This window comes from Cataglyphis hispanica, chromosome 7, assembly GCF_021464435.1.
Source record: "Cataglyphis hispanica isolate Lineage 1 chromosome 7, ULB_Chis1_1.0, whole genome shotgun sequence".
NCBI lineage: Eukaryota > Metazoa > Arthropoda > Insecta > Hymenoptera > Formicidae > Cataglyphis > Cataglyphis hispanica.
Genome location: NC_065960.1, coordinates 1,412,097 through 1,430,987, shown reverse-complemented (window position 1 = coordinate 1,430,987; position 18,891 = coordinate 1,412,097). Strand labels below are relative to the sequence as shown.

Below are 18,891 nucleotides of genomic sequence, written 5' to 3'. Positions count from 1 at the left end.
GATTTTATTCAGAATTATTACAAAGAGACAAAATAATTTTATCACGCAATAATATACCTACACGTATACACACACACACACACACACACATATTAATATATGATACAATTTTCCGCTATAAAAATTTCTTTCATGCGAGTGCGTTCTCTGTCGTTCCAATATCGACATGTTGTTTCGATATATCCTATTTTTTTCAGGATAATATTGAGTTATAATTGTTTGTTAGAAATCATATTTTCTAAAAATAGTGAAACTAATTAGAGCGATACAACAGTGCAATACATGTATGGCCCATGATCGTGAAAAGAAAAAAATCTGTAAAAAGGAAATAAGGCCGAGTGAAGTAATTAAAAGCTTGGCTAGGAAGAATAACATAATGTACACTTGTGTAAGGATAAAAAAATGTTTAGTAATCGTAATCTATTATTATTTTTCGAGTTGCAAATTCGATCGAATATTTATTCGCGCACCTATTGTCACAGTTTTGGAATAACTATATTCTATTTTCTCGTATGAAAAAATTACACAGCATTATCTTATTTATTATTCAATAATGCCGATTATTCCAGATCTCATTGTAGTAGATCGTGTCGATGTAATGTAGTATTATATCAACGTATACATAGTGATGAGCGACCGGGGGGAGATGAGACGGTAGCTCAAAAGCAGATCGGGGGATAGTCGAATGTAAACAAAAAAAAAAAAAAAGGCGGCTTTACGCAAGGCCTAACATGCCTTTGCTCTTTCAGCTTTCGTTTTTTGCTCCCATCAGCTGGACACACCTACGACATACCCTTTTATATATATATATATATATATATATATATATATATATATATATATATATACAAATAAATACATATATATCTCTCTCTCTTCTTTTCGCCATCACTAGACTTTTTGCTGCTCGAGACTTGATAAATTATATCGCTATACAACGACACGAAATCAATCATGCATTAACACACACAAATCCACATACATTCACATATATACGTATATTTATAGTGCGTAAAAAATGTTGAAACTTTAGCGTCTTTGTGACGGATTGCCGTTTAATACATTCGTCGTTTCAGTTTGAATCTCATTTACGTCGTCAAATCGATGTCTTTTGATGATTTTCTTCAACTCTGAAAAAGAGAGCAAAATCGTGCGTGAGCTGATAGTTTCGTGCGATTTTTTCCTTTTCTCAAAGTTCAAGAGAGCCTTCAAAGGATTTGACGACGTAGATGATATTCAAATCGAAACGACGAATGTCTTGTAAACTGCATAAAGAAAAACTTCCAGGAGTGCTTTTCAAGAAATGAGAACGCGGCGTTGAAAAAGATATATATATATATTGATGTTCAAAGAGACAGATTCTAGTTTGAATGAGATATTTGTAAATAAGATTTCAGATTAGCCATTTATCTTTTACACTGTCATTTCGGGAACTCTTTGATTGCACTCTTTGTAATGTTTAAGAAATTATTGGCCTGAAATAAAAACATATAAAAGAAATAAAATAATAAATTACTTGGTTGCATATATTGAGATGCAGTTTTTTATGCACTGTAAAAAATCGGGGCAGATCGATATGAGCCAAAAAATCACGCAAGAATTAACAATTAATCAGAAATGTGTATGTATATATAATATCATGTAACTTGAAACATTATTTTACTTTTCTCTAAAGTATACTTCCACAGGATTGTACGTAAATGAAGCTAAGACTACTATATATACTATAACGTATATTTCTCGATTTTTTGTGGAAACGAAGAAAACCCCTCCGTCTATAAAAATATAAGTAGTTGCTCTCATGGTTATCTAAAAATATCCTTCGGTGCCGATCTCCCCAACAAACATACCCGACATATATATTTTTCACGGACACATACACACACACACACAGGGGCACTTGTATATCCTTCAATTTTTATCTTTTTACACGCACACACTTCCAACCAGCTAAAAAATTGAAAATAAGAAAGAAACTCACGCAGCCTTCGTGATTTTAAGATTGAGTAGTAGAGGATATTTGATTGAGAATTGCATGCTTGTGCCGGCTGAGCGTTGCTGAGTGGTGTGCCGCTATATTAACATGAGAGAGAAAGGTGAAGGAGAAGAAGAAAAGGGCACTATTTCTTTTTTTTTTTTTTTTCTTCTTTCTCGCCTAAGCTCCACTCGCCGCGGGACACCGCGGCCGGATAATCGAAAGGGGGAAAGATCACGAAAAGCGGTCCCTATACGCGCGTACAGACCCATAATTGCTGCAAAAGGAAGCACCACGGCTATTTCCTTTCCCGTCTGTTTATATAGGCATAGAAATCGTCGATCCCGATCGCCTCGATTTTGTTTCGTGAGCCCGGTTTAATGTTAAATGCTACGAAAATCGATATCAAATTATTACATTGAAGATTTAGATTGAAAATTGAAGATTCGAATTTGAAAACGATTAGAAACAAAAGGAGCAAAGATCTCTTTGTTCTGATTGGTTAAATTTGAATCTTCATGTTTTAATCTCAATCTCTGATGCATAGAAACTGCGAGTTTAAGATATTTGGCTATTAAAATAAACGAAAATATATCTAGGTGTATTAACATTTATAGTTTTTTTGTTACTATGCTTTCAAGTTGTACAGGTAGAAACAAATGAAAATTGAAAAAGTTTCTCGAATCATTATTTAACAGAGCATTCGACTTTAGGAGCAATCGAGATCGATAAAAAAAAGATTCGTCTAAAAAGAAAGTCTCATAAATTTATTTGCGACAAGCTCGATGAAAGCGGCTGTTAGGTGAATCAATGTTGATTAGATTAAATTAGGTGCTACAAACCTCAAATTTATTTCGATTACCTCTATATCGCAAAACAACGACGATCGTTTTACGATCACGTTAATCCTTTATCGAATCTATCATCGCAGCCTCTTGCAAAGCTTCATAGGTATCATTAATTTTGCAATCGAGGTCTCTATAAAAAGCTTCTTAAACACTCGCGGACAAGAGAGTATCAAGTCTGCTTCATAAGAAATATTAGAGTTTCTACTCTCGATAAAGGATATAATGAAATATTTCGCCAGTGCCATATTCATGCAGGATAGAATTCGGCGTTTCATAGTGCAATAAGGAAAGTATAGAGTAACACACACACACACACACACACACACACACACATACACACACACATATAACATACATACATATATAGAGAGAAGATGGTAGAATAATTGACTCTCTAGGCTACGTTTACATTAGCTTGTTTTGATTATTAATTTTAGACAGAGACAAGTCGTTCAGCCCAAGAACATTTATCTATCTTATCTTTCTATCTCTATCCACTTATATATATATATATATATATATATATATATATATATATATCTTTCTCTATATCTATATATACATATAAACGTATATTTCTCTCTCTCACTTTCTCTCTCTTTCTCTCTTTATCTATATATATATATATATATATATATATATATATATATATATATATATATATATCACTCGTAGTTTCATGTGTATCGATCGCCCTACCATGTCCCCCCCCCTCACACGCACACATACAAACACACATACACAGGTATGCGACGTACGGTATTGGGTGTCACAGAAGTAGCTAAGCACAAGCTAGCTCCGCGAGCGCCTGGTTTCGAGTTCTCGATCAACGGAGTGCGAGAGGGTGAAGATGCGTGCGTCGCTCTCTTCCCAAAAGGCGGGCGCGCAGCGATCGCAATGCAATTGTGTGCAGGCGCGATAAACAAAAAGGCGATAAATATTGCGCGGAGCATAATAAATGACGCTCTCGGTATCGACGCCGGTATCGAGCTTTGCGAGGTAGAATTTTCAGCTTCGGGAATCCGCGAAGCTACCTGCGATGCGACATCCGTCGCGAGAGAAGCGAGGAATTTAAATTCTCGAGAAAAATTGAGAATAGTATTTTTTTTTTTTTCCCCTTTACATAGGGGTTTTGAATGTCTTGCGTCTGTGAAAGTGTATAATATTTAAAGTAAATAATGAAAAAGAAAGAACGTTTCGGGAAAAATTGTATTTATGGCAAAATAATGTTTTTACGCCGTAGGATATATATTTTTATAGCGGATGCACGAGAGAGAGAAAATGTAATTGTAGTTGATCAATGAAATATAAAAATACGACATTATTATGATATCCGTTACTGGAGTTATTTCTTCGTAAGAGTTTTTCAAATTGTTCCAATTTCAACTTGTAACTTTCAAGATCTGCGCGCGATATATTTTGAGACGATAACGACTTTGAGCAAGCCTGTCAATTTTATCGAGAAGCGATCCAAACGAGTGATATCCCAAACGATTTACAAACATATACAACCGATTTATCGAACACGCTCGTGGTCGCGCGTGTAAAATAGCATATAAAATAGACTTTCGACGAGGAAATACCGACGTTTCCCGGTCCAAAAATCCCATAGGTGCATTGCCGAGAAAAAACATCGAGCACTGATGGGTCGGATGGATGGCGAGGGCTTAGTTCACGATGAAGAAAAAAAAAAAATAAAAAATAAAAAAAAGAATAAACTCCCCTCTCCCCATAAAACGAAGAGAAAAGAAAAAGGCAGATCGAAAAAAGAGAGAGCTTTGAAAAATATCGAATCGAGAGCGATCTTCACGGAGAGAAACAGAGAGAAGCTGTGCGACTTTCAAAGGTATCGGATGAATCGTGTATCGTCGCGCGTAAATGAAATTTGTAAGATACAAGAGAGATAGCACGAGGGAGGATAATCGAGCTAGCGAGCTAAATATTAAAGGAGCAACTAAGAAGCGCGAACGAGAGACAACGAGGCTAATTAGAAAAGAAAGAAAAAAAATTGAATCGCGGCGAGAACTTCCACCACTCGAACCCCTCCCCCCATTTCCCCGACCCCGCCCCCTGGAGTGAGACCTGATCATCCGAAATTAATGCTACTCTATTTTTTTTGTTCTCTCTCACTCTCTCACCACCCCACGTGTTCCCCACGCTGTGCTCGCTCGCCCCTGCTCGTCCGCAACTGAAAAACGCTACGTGAAAAAAGTACGTAGTGAAGTGTGTGATTGTCGCCATTAAAACGATCGGCAACATTATGTTGGTCACCTATCTCCTACAGTTCATGTTCGCTGTTATCGGGGTACAGCTGTTTAAGGTAAAGAGACATCCAGCCACATCCACTTAGAAAAGCTTACTAAGCGAACGAGAGACTTGCGTTACCATTTTTTCACTGTGCCTTCACTTTTCTTTCTTCTCGTATTTTCTGTTTATCGTCTCTCCTTGCACTTATGTTCACTTCCGCCGTTCGATGACGATAGTGGAAAATGTCCGGCAGAGTTTCTCCGGCGATTGAATTTTCCTAAGCGAAATACGGAGGAAGATGAAAAATGACAGCGAATGATGATCGAAGTAATGCGAATCATTGTATTAGTTTCATAAAATGTTCAATATTCAAGAGAAAGAGCGATTCTTGCTTTCGTGATAATGATTAAAGAATTCAAGAAAACGGGTAATTAATTCGTGAAATGAAAATGCGAACATAAATTTTTGAAAATAAGTAAAATTAGATTTAACATCAAATTTGTATACCTGGTTGCAAAATTTTCTCTGAGATATCAATGACAGCATTGCACATTTTATAAATAAAAATATATATTATTATTACGCGATAAAATTAGGGTAGGAGGGGAGAGAAAAATTCACTATTAAATAATAATAATATAATTAAATAACAATAGAAAAAAATAGATCTGTTTATATGCAATTACTCCATATTTCGCAAAATTGTTATTTTCCCATTATCTTCTTCCCATCTTTTGCTCTTAGGCAAACAATTTTGCAAACTTCTTTCCCTTTACTTTTCTGGTAATTAAAAAAAAAGTTATCGATCACGAAAAAAATATGCAAACATTTCCAAGACATTCACGAAACTAGTTTGCCTAAGTGTGTGCCAAATTCTTTCTCTCTCTCTCTTTTTTTTTTTTTTACTTTCTTCTTTTTATTTTTCATTCTGAATCGTACAAGGGAACGTATCAGCAGCAAGATGCAGCGATTTACGACGTCGAAGCGAACGTGTTGCGAAGCTTCTAACGCAATAACGTGGCAAACAATACTATCATACGTTCCGACGAAAGCAATTTTTTTCCACGTAAGGTTTCTTTCATTGCGAAATTATCGGATATTATTCGATTATCTGAGCGATATATCATTGTGCCATCGGTTATTAATTATCACACGCGATTCCGACACGATAGACGGAAACGAAGACGGATTACGCCGCAGATGCATATATCTCTCGTTGCTGCCGGTATCTCTTTCTTTGTACGTTTTCCTCTTTTATGGCAACACCCTCGAGCACGGTAATGCTGTTATTAACAGTATAACGCTTTTGACCAAGAAGAACCAGGCGAGATTGTCGTGTAATTATCGTCGACATGCAAATTATGTATTGTATATATATACATATATATATGTATATATATATATATATATATATATATATATATATATTTGTATATAACATACATATATATATATTTATTCTCGTCTCTCTCACACAACCAACGATACGCATATCGTATAGCCATATCGCATCTCCCTTTAAACATAGACACCCTTTAACCAGGCATGCCAGTTTCGCTGTATGTGAGAATGAAGCTTTAATCGTAGTGCATGCTGGCCGTCCACGTGCACCGAAACCACGAGTTACACGTGATTACGTGGCAGAACGAAGCAAATTCTTTATTATATGTATGACATTAGCAAGGAAATTAATAAAGATTAAGAAATTAACGAAAATTCTCGGATTTATATGTAAATTTATTTATATATTTATTTTTATATAAATTTTTTTAAGCTTCTTTAATAAATATTTATGAATTATCTTTGTCAAGATTGTGTCGATATACGCGATGATAATTTCGATCTCTTTTAAAGACTGCGATTGAAATGCATGGTTATTATTATTATTATTATAATTTTTCTTTCTCTCTTTATATTAATTCAATCGTTTCGTTTTGCCACGGCTAGACACCAGTTTTCCACGACTCACAAGATCCCAGAAAACTGTAGAAAAGACTGTACACTTGAATTTAGGGTTTAGATGAAAAAGATAGATTGTTCGAACAGCCGTAGAGAAAGATGACGCAGATGTAAGACAGCATTATGTTTCACAGCCGCAAAATATGAAATAGCGTTGAAGTTACTCGCACGTGGTCCGGTCCGGAGACCCGTGATATGCCATTAGAGGTACTTTCCCCTTATGTTAAAGCTGCGATAGAAGTTTCAACAGTTACTCTATGTATGTGTTACGCGGTGAGACTCTTCGTCGAGTTTGACTTTGCATTTATACACACCGGAAGTGAAATGATGTGTAGACAATGTATAACCAACTCCCTCGCATCGTGATGTTTTAAAATCAATATCGCTCCGCGCTTCGCGAAATTGTATTCTATTGAAATTCCGAGCCTCCGACGCGACGAGACAATACAAGTAAAATATGTCGTTTCTCTGTTTTTTTTTTTTCCAAGTAATGCTTATTAATATGGCCTAGGAGAATGAATCTGCTTGCATCACACGATGATGTAACCGTTAACGGGAAAACAATATTTAATAGAAACGTCAGATACCTCGTGGTTACGGTTCGTCCGACGCGTTGCATGGAGTCTGGATATAAATTTTTTTTTCTTTTCGAATGTTATAAACGCATAAACAGTTGTTGCGTTTCAATATGAGACGAGGCAGAGATGATTGCGGTAATATATAATCGGCTTTACAAGTCATGGGATTTTTCTATCCATCTGATCGCGAATATGCGCAAGTACTTATATTTATAAAAATCGTTATTTAATCCACGTGGATTATTTTGGCGACGTATGTATGAGTCAGCCTATAAAACGGGGGAATTATGTAAGAATCGTGTTTAGTATCAATATGTCCGATCGATTTGACGAAATTGTTTGTTAAAATAAGTGCGCAAAAACTATATATTAAAGTGCAATCGATCTGACATCGTTTGACAAATTCAGAACAAAAATGTAATATCTTTATAGTGAGACAAAATAGTTAAGTCAAACGTAATTTATTTTAGGAAGATGATAAATTTGGTATAAAATTGATTGAGAAAGTAGATTTGCCGATGATATATTTAACGCGTCTCGCGTATCAAAATTAATTAATATATATTCCTAATAATTATGGAAGATCAATTTTGCAGTTTCGTTAAAAGTACGCATTAACAAATTATCAGAATATAGTGTAGAAATATTCAACGAGGTGGATAAAATGCTTTTTAATATACCAATAACGAAGTAAAGTCGGGATAGAGGGTCATAAAGGGGGACTGCCCATTAAGGTTTCTCTAATAACCATTAACGAGAGGATAATGCTGCGAGGTTAATTAGAATCGTCGACATATTCTCAACACACTTGGCAATGTTCCATAATACTTTAATGTCTTTCATTATGACCATGTATCCCGACATTTGCGGCCATTGGTCCCAATGATTATGGTCATTCATCCGAGAATAATTCCACAAGCCCCGCAGGATCATTTGTTTCCAGATATTATTTTCCCTTAACGTATAAAAAAAAAAAAAAAATTTATTTTATCAACGCGAAACATCATCTGAATTGATAGATACGATATAAAAAAATAAGAAAAAAGAAAAAAAATTTATATGCACCGCGACGAGATAGTGCTGCTTCTGCACGAGCCGCGATACGTGCAACGCCTGTGCTTTTTTACTTGCAAGCAATTATGGTTTACAAAAAAATGGAAGAGGATGGGTGGAAAAAAAAAGGAAGACAGGGAGGGAGGGAAGGAGGGAGGGAAGTAGGGAGACGATCACAAAATCGTCAGCTACGCGCTGCTGTCAGCGGGTATGGAGTGGGCCCTGCTGTTGTTGTTTCAATCTGTTCGTTATTTTAGCCCGCACCAGCTCGTGTTACGTAGGTGGCAATTAGTACAATTTGGCGCGTCACACACACGATGGCCCATTGTTCGTGCTTTTTCCCCATGTCGTGTCCGAGTCTCACCCATGCGGGCGCGCCATGTCGACAGATAACGTGGAGCGATCATGTACGATGATCTCATTGATAACATTTTATTATATCGCAAAGTGTATTTGCAAATTGCGATCCTCTTGATAGTTCAAGTGCAATAATTGCGCCCACTTAAGAAAACACCTTCGCCGCCCTTTTCCAAATTTCCCTCATCATGAAGAATCGTACTATCTCTTTAAATGAACAACGCGTGTAAATTAATTATGCTATATTATACAAGTTTATTTGAGGATTTAATGCTAAAATTTCCATAATTAACTATGCTATTATCTATCTTATAGCTAAAATCATACGCTCGTAATGTAATTACAACAGTGTTTTATATCAATTAATCTTCATACACCACCGCGTTATCGCAAATCTGTATTATAGATATTACATTGTGTAATATTAATTACTTTATAATTATATTATTTTCATATCAATTACGTTCAACATTAAGAGGGGTCTGTAATGTATGCGTTGAAAAAAAAAAATCATCTTTTTAAAACAAAAGGCAGATCTGAGAGATAAATGTCATATCTTTAGCGCTAAAATCCAGCTTAAAACTGTGGATGACGTGCAAAAATTTTGCTACGCCGAAGGAATTTTGAGATCGATTGAAACTTATAAGCGGCGAAGGGAATTAAATCAATTTTCTAGAGTGTCTTTCAGTATCAGTAATTCGAAAGACTCGAGAAAGTGATGTCTCTCGCGATTATTGCACTGTCACGCTCTGTCTACATGGGCGCGACGCGGTTTCCAAAGCGAGGGGAGGGCGAAGAACCCCGTTTTTTCTCACTGACACCTCTCCCCCTCAGTGTGCTTATGCACTCCAAGCCGAGTGACAGAATTACGCTTACTGTGTACGCGGTTATCCGCAGAAAGAAGTCGGAAGACCGCACGCATCATACCTTGTTGTACATATGTATGCACGTGCCGACGAGGAATATTCCTTCTTCTTTTTTTTTTTTTCCTATCACATTTTCGCCTCACATTCTAACACCCTCTTATATTTTGCTCGATCACGTCTCGCTGTTGCTGCCGCTGACAATGCTCTTGCAAAATGAGAATGGCCGATTCACAGCTGATGTCTATAATCCGACGCGCTGGCGATCTTTTTTGCGTTCAATTTTACGTGACAAGTCTAAGAGTATCTCGGGACTTGTAGCAAAGTGTATATTCTTATTTACGCAACAATAATTAAAGACTGAAGCGCATCGTAATTAAGTACATTATGTAGCAAATATAAATCTGTTGAATCGATTATTTAATAAGATAATTACTCACGTGCGTTATATTTGCACAGAAAATAATTATTTAGCTTCGTTGAATGACGTTAAATTGAATTTCGGAAACGCCAGCGTGTCACCCGCAGCTTTAACATGTTGCGTAAAATTTAGTCCCATATTAACGAACACATAAAATTTAATATTAACGGCGATCGAAATTGATGAACTTTTTGTGTTATGTAGGGCAAATTTTTCTATTGCACCGATGCATCGAAAATGACGCAGAACGAGTGCCAGTAAGTTCTTATCACGTTATAAATTAATAAATCGATTAAATAAACGTATATAATTCTGCTTAAATGCAAATATTAAGAATACACAAAAATTTCTTTTAAAAGAATCATCAATGACTTTATATCATATTAAAGTGCTCTGCTGATGACAAAATTTACGTGATATATTAAACATAATAAAGAAAAAATTGTAACAAGATTTTTAACACACATTCATGTATATAATTGAGAAATTCAAATCGAGCTCAGAAAAACTGTGCAAGATGCTCTCTTTTCTAGGGGTACTTATTTGGAATTCGAGGACGGTAATATGAACAGACCGATCGTGAAACAGAGAGAGTGGCTTCAGCAGCGTTTTCACTTTGACGATGTGGCCAAGGCGATGCTAACCCTCTTCACGGTCTCGACTTTTGAAGGTTGGCCATCGTAAGTACACTCGCGTTATGTTTGAAAAATATTTTTTTCCCGGCTTTTATCGCGAATTAAATATAAAGAAGATTGCTTCAGCGAAATTTTCTTCACTCTCAGGACAATCTTAATGTTGAGACAATTATCTTTTAGAGGGAAGAGAATTCGCTTCTTACCGTCTGATTATTTCGATAAATGTAATTTTATTATAACATTATTGCGTGGAAATAAATAAGGTAGCTCTAATGGTGCGAAATATTACCTAATATTTTCTTCCCTCCCTACTGACAGATTGTTAGAATGGTCGATCGACTCCAACAGAGAGAATTATGGACCAATTCATAACTTCCGGCCGATAGTGGCCGCCTATTACATCATCTATATCATCATCATCGCGTTCTTTATGGTGAACATCTTCGTCGGTTTCGTTATTGTCACCTTTCAAAACGAGGGCGAGCAAGAGTACAAAAATTGCGAGCTCGATAAAAATCAAGTGAGTATATCGCGTGAATTGAAAATGACAGTTGTGTAATTTTATTAAAATTAAACAAATTAATTTAACTTTGTTCAATTTGTTTAAATAAATTTAATTATTTGTTTAAAATTATTAAACAAATAATAAAATTGAAAATTATAGACCGGCACGAGAGAAATTGCGTATCCAAATATTCTATTCTATATTTTATGTATTTTTAAATATACCTTTTTCTCACTACTTTTAAAATATATATTTTAGGATCGTATGCGAGATTCTTCGTGCGTATGTGTCTGTGTGGTGAAAAAAAATCAGTAGCGTTTTTCTGCGCAGAGAAATTGCATCGAGTTCGCGCTAAAGGCCAAGCCTGTTCGTCGTTACATACCAAAGCATCGAATACAGTACAAAGTCTGGTGGTTCGTCACCTCCCAACCGTTCGAGTACACGATATTCATCCTAATTATGATCAACACCGTGACGCTCGCGATGAAGTTCTATCAGCAACCGGAAATCTATACAAAGGCTCTGGACGTTCTCAATATGATTTTCACCGCAGTGTTCGCCCTTGAATTTGTGTTCAAGCTGGCTGCATTTCGATTCAAGGTACAAACTTGTATTTATGCACGTGTTATCATATCTATAATTATATCATCGACTAGCTGTCTTAACCGGCTCTTATCCGTTCTTATTAATTTGCAGAATTACTTCGGCGACGCGTGGAACGTCTTTGATTTTATTATCGTGCTCGGAAGTTTCATCGACATCGTTTACTCGGAAGTTAACGTAAGTATCGTTCGACTTTGATGGAGCACCCGAGGCAATATTCGCGATTATATTTAAGGATCCGCAAGTGAAGCTGCAAGTAAACCATTTTACGATCTTTGCAGCCTGGATCCTCTATCATTTCCATCAATTTCTTCAGGCTGTTTCGCGTAATGCGATTGGTCAAGCTATTAAGCAGGGGGGAGGGCATCCGAACGCTTTTATGGACTTTCATCAAGTCCTTCCAAGCTTTGCCCTATGTCGCTCTTCTCATTATAATGCTCTTTTTTATTTACGCTGTGATAGGCATGCAGGTGAGCGAGGCCGATTCATTAAACGCGCCACGGGCGCGTTTAAAAGCGTTTAAAAAACGATGTTTCACGCTAGTATTTTTTTCAGGTCTTCGGAAAGATTAAGATAGACGATGATACGTCGATAAATCGCAATAATAACTTCCAATCTTTTCCGCAAGCCGTATTGGTCTTGTTTCGATCAGCGACCGGTAAGTATATTCGAATATTCAATGAATTTAATGGAGAGAAATTTTTCAGATCTATTCAGCAGATCTATTCTTTCAATGCGATAAATCTCTTTCCAAGATAAGCATATAGTTATTATTAAAAAAAAAAAAATAATGATCCTAAATATTGCCGAATATAGGCGAAGCCTGGCAAGAGATCATGATGGCTTGCTCGTCGCAGCCGGATAAAGTTAAATGCGATCCCAACAGTGACGAGCCCGCTGATAAAAAGGAAGGCTGCGGATCGGACATTGCATTTCCCTACTTCATATCTTTCTACGTTCTCTGCTCATTTCTCGTAAGTGCTCATCTCTATAGTAATTTCATTGTATTTGTTTACAATCTTGGAGAATATCATTTCCTCAAATACTAAATTTCATATTTGCATTATGTATCTCGTGAAAAAGATCATCAACCTCTTCGTTGCCGTTATTATGGACAATTTTGACTACTTGACGAGAGATTGGTCGATCCTCGGACCGCATCATTTGGACGAATTTATTCGCCTGTGGTCCGAGTACGATCCCGACGCCAAGGGACGTATTAAACATCTCGACGTAGTGACGCTGCTGAGAAAAATATCGCCACCCTTAGGTTTCGGGAAGCTGTGCCCCCATAGGGTAGCTTGTAAGGTCAGTTAGGTTTGATGAAGGGTTTATAATTGGGCTATATCTACATATATAATAAAAGGGCTTTCAGTAGCATCATAATACCGATTCAAAAAATAGTATTACTCTTTTTATACAAAAAATAAATAAATATATTTTTACTTTATATTGCCCTATATAAAAAGATATTATCATTCCTATTTTCATATTAATTAATTTCCTCTGTATCTAATGTAATTATATCTATCATTCAAATTCGAATCTAATGAAAGCGCACGAGTAAAATAAGAAAACTGTTGAGCTAAAAATAAAGTTAATATTATGAGATTACATTTCTAATCTCGAAATCGTAAAATTCAGAGACTCGTCTCGATGAATATGCCATTGAACAGCGACGGCACCGTGTTGTTTAACGCGACGCTGTTCGCCGTCGTGAGAACCTCGTTGAGGATCAAGACGGAGGGCAACATCGACGACGCGAACGCCGAACTCAGGGCGGTGATCAAGAAGATTTGGAAGAGGACGAGTCCGAAACTTTTGGATCAGGTTGTTCCGCCGCCCGGAGGTAAGTGTTTGTCATCGTAAAATTTATTTTTTTTTCCGCGAAACTGGATTTATGCTTCGACTCGATTTTTCCAGTGGACGATGAAGTGACGGTCGGCAAGTTTTACGCGACTTTCCTCATCCAGGACTATTTCCGCCGATTCAAGAAACGCAAAGAACAAGAAATGAAAGATGGAGACAGAGACTGTCATAACACTGTGACGCTTCAAGTAAGTCCTTGAAGAGATAGCAGTAACTAGAATATCTATACTAACACATTATATGTTAAACGTAATTTTAATTTAATTTTAAAGGCCGGATTGAGAACGTTACATGAAGCTGGTCCCGAACTAAAACGCGCAATTTCCGGTAATTTAGAGGAACTTCTCGATGACAATCCAGAACCTATGCACAGGGTAAGCTTACTCTTCCAGTAGTAATTAAATAATAATAGTTTCTACAAAATACGATTGCATATTATGCAATTATATTCAATCATTAATTTATGTAAAAATTTTTCTTTTGACATGTAAATTGAACTAGGGAATACTTTTTCAGAGAAACCACTCACTCTTTGGCAGCGTATGGTCCAGCATGCGAAAAGGACATCACAGCTTCCACAGGGCAAGATCGCTAAAGGTTAACTCTACTGCTGCGAAAGTAAGTAATCTCTCTTTCTAATCGCAGAAATCTTACCGATTACATTTTAATAAAAAACTGCTTGTTTATAGGCTTCCCCGACCAATTCTATAGACTTTTTACCATACGCTTCGTTACGGAGAGTCGCTATCCCGGATGCCGCTAAGAAATTTACTCGTCAAGTTGTGCCAAATGTAGCAGGGTGAGTATTTCTATTTTAATTAATACAAATTTTCTAATTTTTTTCTTGATAGGTAAATGTAGAATTAATTTTTCTGATAACATTATTTTACATTTTTAGTTTGTATTACATATATGTTTTTATTTATTATCAATTCTATCATATTTATCAAATTTCTCTCTCTTTCTCTCTCCAAGTGTTCAAAGTGATCATATATATATAGTCATTTTATATATTTTAAATATATATATATATATATATAAAATAAATTTTGACTTTATTTTTTATCGCCAATAATAAAATCTAATTTAATAATATCAAAGAATAATTAAACTAATTTATGTAATTATATAAATTAGGGGTCTGAGCGACGGTGCGATGAATCAGATGGGAACGAATATGTTAATGGGCGAAGAGAGCATACCCTTGAGACCACTCGCTGCTTTCGGCAATCCGATACAACAGACGCCTTATCAAACCGCATATAAGGTGGTCGAGTAAGTACAGAACGCGTGCGAGCGATAAGTCGTAACCAGTACTCTATTTTTGTTAGTCTATTATGTCTCTCGTTTGACTGTTATCGATGATTTAATTGTCTCTACGACAACCTCATTCTCTCTCGATATCATAATGCATGTGCTCATCAATTTAATTTTTAAAAATTTTTTAATTGGCTCAATATATCGCGAATTATTTTGTAAATTTAGTCGAAAAAAAAAAAACGCTACAGATGCATCAAATTTTGTTTAATTACTTCCTTCTTTTGTAAATTGGTATAAACTTGCGATGATAAGTATGAAGCAATAAAAAAGAACGATAACGCGTTTATCGACGATAAAGTCTCGGATTTTCTACGAATCAATTGTATTTTCCATTCGCGGGAAGATGTTTGTTTCGTCGTTCTAACAGATCTTTTCGCATCGCGCGACCGTAATTCGTATCATCTCTCATTTCGCTCTTCTGTTTACTATCGTACATTTCAGTGGATCGGCTAGCCGTAACTATCTTCATCCCAATAGCGAATATGGTAAGACAAGCTAGGGCTCTGCGATCGGTAGTTGGCTTCTCTTCTTTTTTTTTTTTGTTCATCAGCATTGCTTGTTTTGCATGTGTTTTCTTATTAATTACGCCCCTCCAGGATCTCATTCAACATTGTTACAAGAGATCGGGAATGTGGTATTCGCGTGAAGATTAATTAAACGAGAGCCGAGTTACGAATTAGACGCACGAGATGCACACGCATTTCGAGATGCAAACGGAATGCGTTTGAATCTCGTAAATCGCAGCGCTTATATCCAACTGATTGCATGTTGCATCAACTAATCATTATACTTGATGATAATGCTTGTTGAGTGCCTCCAAATGCCTCGAAAAAATCTTAAGGCTTAAATTATGAGGAAAATTAATTTATCACAAAATTATGTCAAGTTCTTTTTATTAAAAGCTTTAGATATTAAAATTAAAAATAATAAAAATTGTTTCTTTTTAAAGAAATTTTTGAATAATTAAGTTTGTCAATAGAATCAAAATAAGATCGATAAGGTCTAAGTTGAAAGATGAAAAAAAACTTTTAAAAAAATTCAAAGAGAATCGTTATTTATTACTTATTATTCATTTTTTATGTTGGAATATTATCTTTCTTCTCTTTGACATGTCCAATTAGTTTCAATCAGACAATTCTAATATAAAATTCACAACAATCATCCATCTCCTTTATTGCAATTTCCAGTTCTTCAAAACATGCGAATTTCCTTCTTGCCAACATAGATGCATCTTGAACATTGTCGGTTCCCAACTTCTTCGATTTACTTAATAATGACATTAAGATGACGAGCTAAAAACCAACTTATACGTCTATTTGTCTCAATAAATTCGTGAATCTTTAAACGTAAAACTTGTCACGATGAAAGAATAAAATGACGAAATATCTACACTTATTATTGTCGATGTGCCGTTGTCAAAACTCGCTTACTGTTTGTTTATTTCCGACAATGTTATGAATTGGAAGGACAATGTCGTGCATGCTCAATAGCAGCTATTATGTCCGTGCGAGATTTATTCTTCCAACAAATAGGAACAGAACTTCGTTATAATAGGAAGATTAGATGAATCTAATGAAGAAGATGACTAACTTCTATGATTTTATAGTATCTGATGGAGATTAATTGGACATGCGAAAAAGAAAAAAAAATATCTCAACATATATAAAATAAATAATAAGTAGTAAATAACAATATTGTTCTCTCTCTAATACATTTTTCTAAAAGTTTTTTTCATATCTCATATCATCTCTCATCTCTCTCTCTCTCCATCTTATTTATTTTGATTCTCTTGATAAATTTAATTATTCAAAAATTTCTTCAAAAAGAAGAACAATTTTATTATTTTTTAATTTTAATGCTTGAAACTTTTAATAAAAAGAATTTAAAATAATTTTGTGATGAATTAATTAACATATATATATTTTGTCGTAATGAGAAATGTATGAGAGATTCTTTCGACAGAAAGAGGGAATAAAAAAATATTAAATATACATATATATATTAAAATAAGCATACTTAATTAATAGCATTTATTCTGAGACTACGGTAGTTTTCCAAGAGGCAGATTCTCTCTATTTTAAACATTTCAAACTCTTTCGTTCAGATTATCCCGAGGCATTTGTGAGTGCGTATACTGATTTGTCACGCGTACATGCACTAACGTACTAAGAGCGACCTTACGCTTCTCTTTTCTTCCTTTTCGCCCCCGCCCTATCCGCGTGTGCGTGTTGCACGCTCGTGCAGTCTCCAGGATGGAATCGAGCGGCAGTTGACGCCACCCACACCTCCGCCACGACGGAACGCACCACCCTCGTCCATCGGCACCCCGAGCATCGGCATAACGCATACCTCCGCTGCTGCAGCAGCGGCGGCAGCGGTTGCAGCAGCAGCTTCAGCAACCGCAGCGGAAGGCACGGCGAGTGGATCGAGTGTCGCGACGACGACGATCACCGCGTCGTGCACCGCGAGCGCAAACACCTCGACCACCGCGACGAGCTCAAGCCCCGCTTCCTCGTCAAATGGGACAAACTGTTATTATACTTATGCGTCGCGGGGCTGCTGCGTCGATTGCGCAGTCTGGAGTAATCACGGTACGGGAATGCCGGTTTAGTCACGCGAGCATTACGCCTCTTAAAAAATATATGTAGAATGACTATAACACAATTCGGTAAAAAAAAAAAGAAAGAGAATAATTACTTCTCGCAATTTTTTTGATACCGAAAATTTTGACTTCTAAATTTCTTTATTACGTAATTTTATAAACATAAATTTTAGAGAAATTTACTGTTAAAACTATCCAGTTTTCTTTTTTTCTTTTTTTTTTAACACCTAACCGTGTTCAAAAAGATTTTGTCGCGTTAATAAGATTGATTTACGGACGAAAGATTAATTACGAAATATAGGCTTGTTTCATTGATAAATTGTCCCCGTGTCCGCTCGCACGCAGCTGTAGATGATTGTGACGACGAGGACACGTCAACGGGAAGCGAATCGAGTGATTCCGGCAGGTGGAACCCGCATTCGGAGGGCGGCGTCGTGCGAGGCACGACAGGAAAACCCCACGTCACCGTGCTGGGTCGCCGGTCGACAAAGCGCCGGTCCAGGGTTCGTCGTGATGCCGCGACTGCCGGTGGCAAGTCGGCCCCGGCGAGTTTCCGGTCGCGAGACGCAACCGCTGCCGCCGCCGTCGTCGCCGGCGCCGCGACGACGGCGTCGACGACGACGGGATCCGCGACCGGTACTGCCACGTCGGGCCCCGGCACGCGCACCATCGCCAACGGCCTGAAAATGGCGCAGAACCAGGCCATCGCCGTGGCCGGCTTCCTCGCCGACGTGGACTCGCGACAATGGCGTGTCTGCGCTTCCTGCTTGTCGCACCGAGCGTCTTACCACGGCAGAGGTGATTAACGCACGCGAATTAATCCTTTGCGATCGCAGAGTCTTCTCAAGTATATACTGCAAAAATATATATATTTTTTATCAAACGAGATCAAAATAATTTTGACATAAATTGTCTTATGGCAATTTGTAGTTTCATGAGATATTTTTTTTTTTCATTATATGCACTCAAAATGATATGTAGATTGTATATTTAATTATGATTTATTGTATTTCGTGAAAAAAATACTATGTTTAAACAAAATAAAATGGAATAATA

At 36.6% G+C, this 18,891-nt stretch overlaps 1 protein-coding gene across 2 annotated transcripts in view; it reads left to right on the top strand.

Moving 5' to 3' along the window:
* Positions 1-18,891, top strand: part of LOC126850891 (muscle calcium channel subunit alpha-1) — a 61,124-nt gene that overhangs the window by 36,881 nt on the left and 5,352 nt on the right. The window contains exons 25-41 of one of the 2 annotated variants that reach the window (XM_050594333.1): positions 10,506-10,558; positions 10,835-10,981; positions 11,255-11,456; positions 11,772-12,041; positions 12,138-12,221; positions 12,326-12,514; positions 12,600-12,702; positions 12,861-13,018; positions 13,128-13,352; positions 13,689-13,893; positions 13,968-14,101; positions 14,186-14,287; positions 14,430-14,531; positions 14,603-14,712; positions 15,051-15,188; positions 17,478-17,824; positions 18,181-18,633. In XM_050594333.1, the coding sequence (XP_050450290.1) occupies positions 10,506-10,558; positions 10,835-10,981; positions 11,255-11,456; positions 11,772-12,041; positions 12,138-12,221; positions 12,326-12,514; positions 12,600-12,702; positions 12,861-13,018; positions 13,128-13,352; positions 13,689-13,893; positions 13,968-14,101; positions 14,186-14,287; positions 14,430-14,531; positions 14,603-14,712; positions 15,051-15,188; positions 17,478-17,824; positions 18,181-18,633 (3,022 nt within the window). Of the gene's footprint in view, positions 1-10,505; positions 10,559-10,834; positions 10,982-11,254; positions 11,457-11,771; positions 12,042-12,137; positions 12,222-12,325; positions 12,515-12,599; positions 12,703-12,860; positions 13,019-13,127; positions 13,353-13,688; positions 13,894-13,967; positions 14,102-14,185; positions 14,288-14,429; positions 14,532-14,602; positions 14,713-15,050; positions 15,189-15,674; positions 15,719-17,477; positions 17,825-18,180; positions 18,634-18,891 lie in introns of both variants that reach the window. The other variant, XM_050594334.1, reaches the window with a different exon arrangement.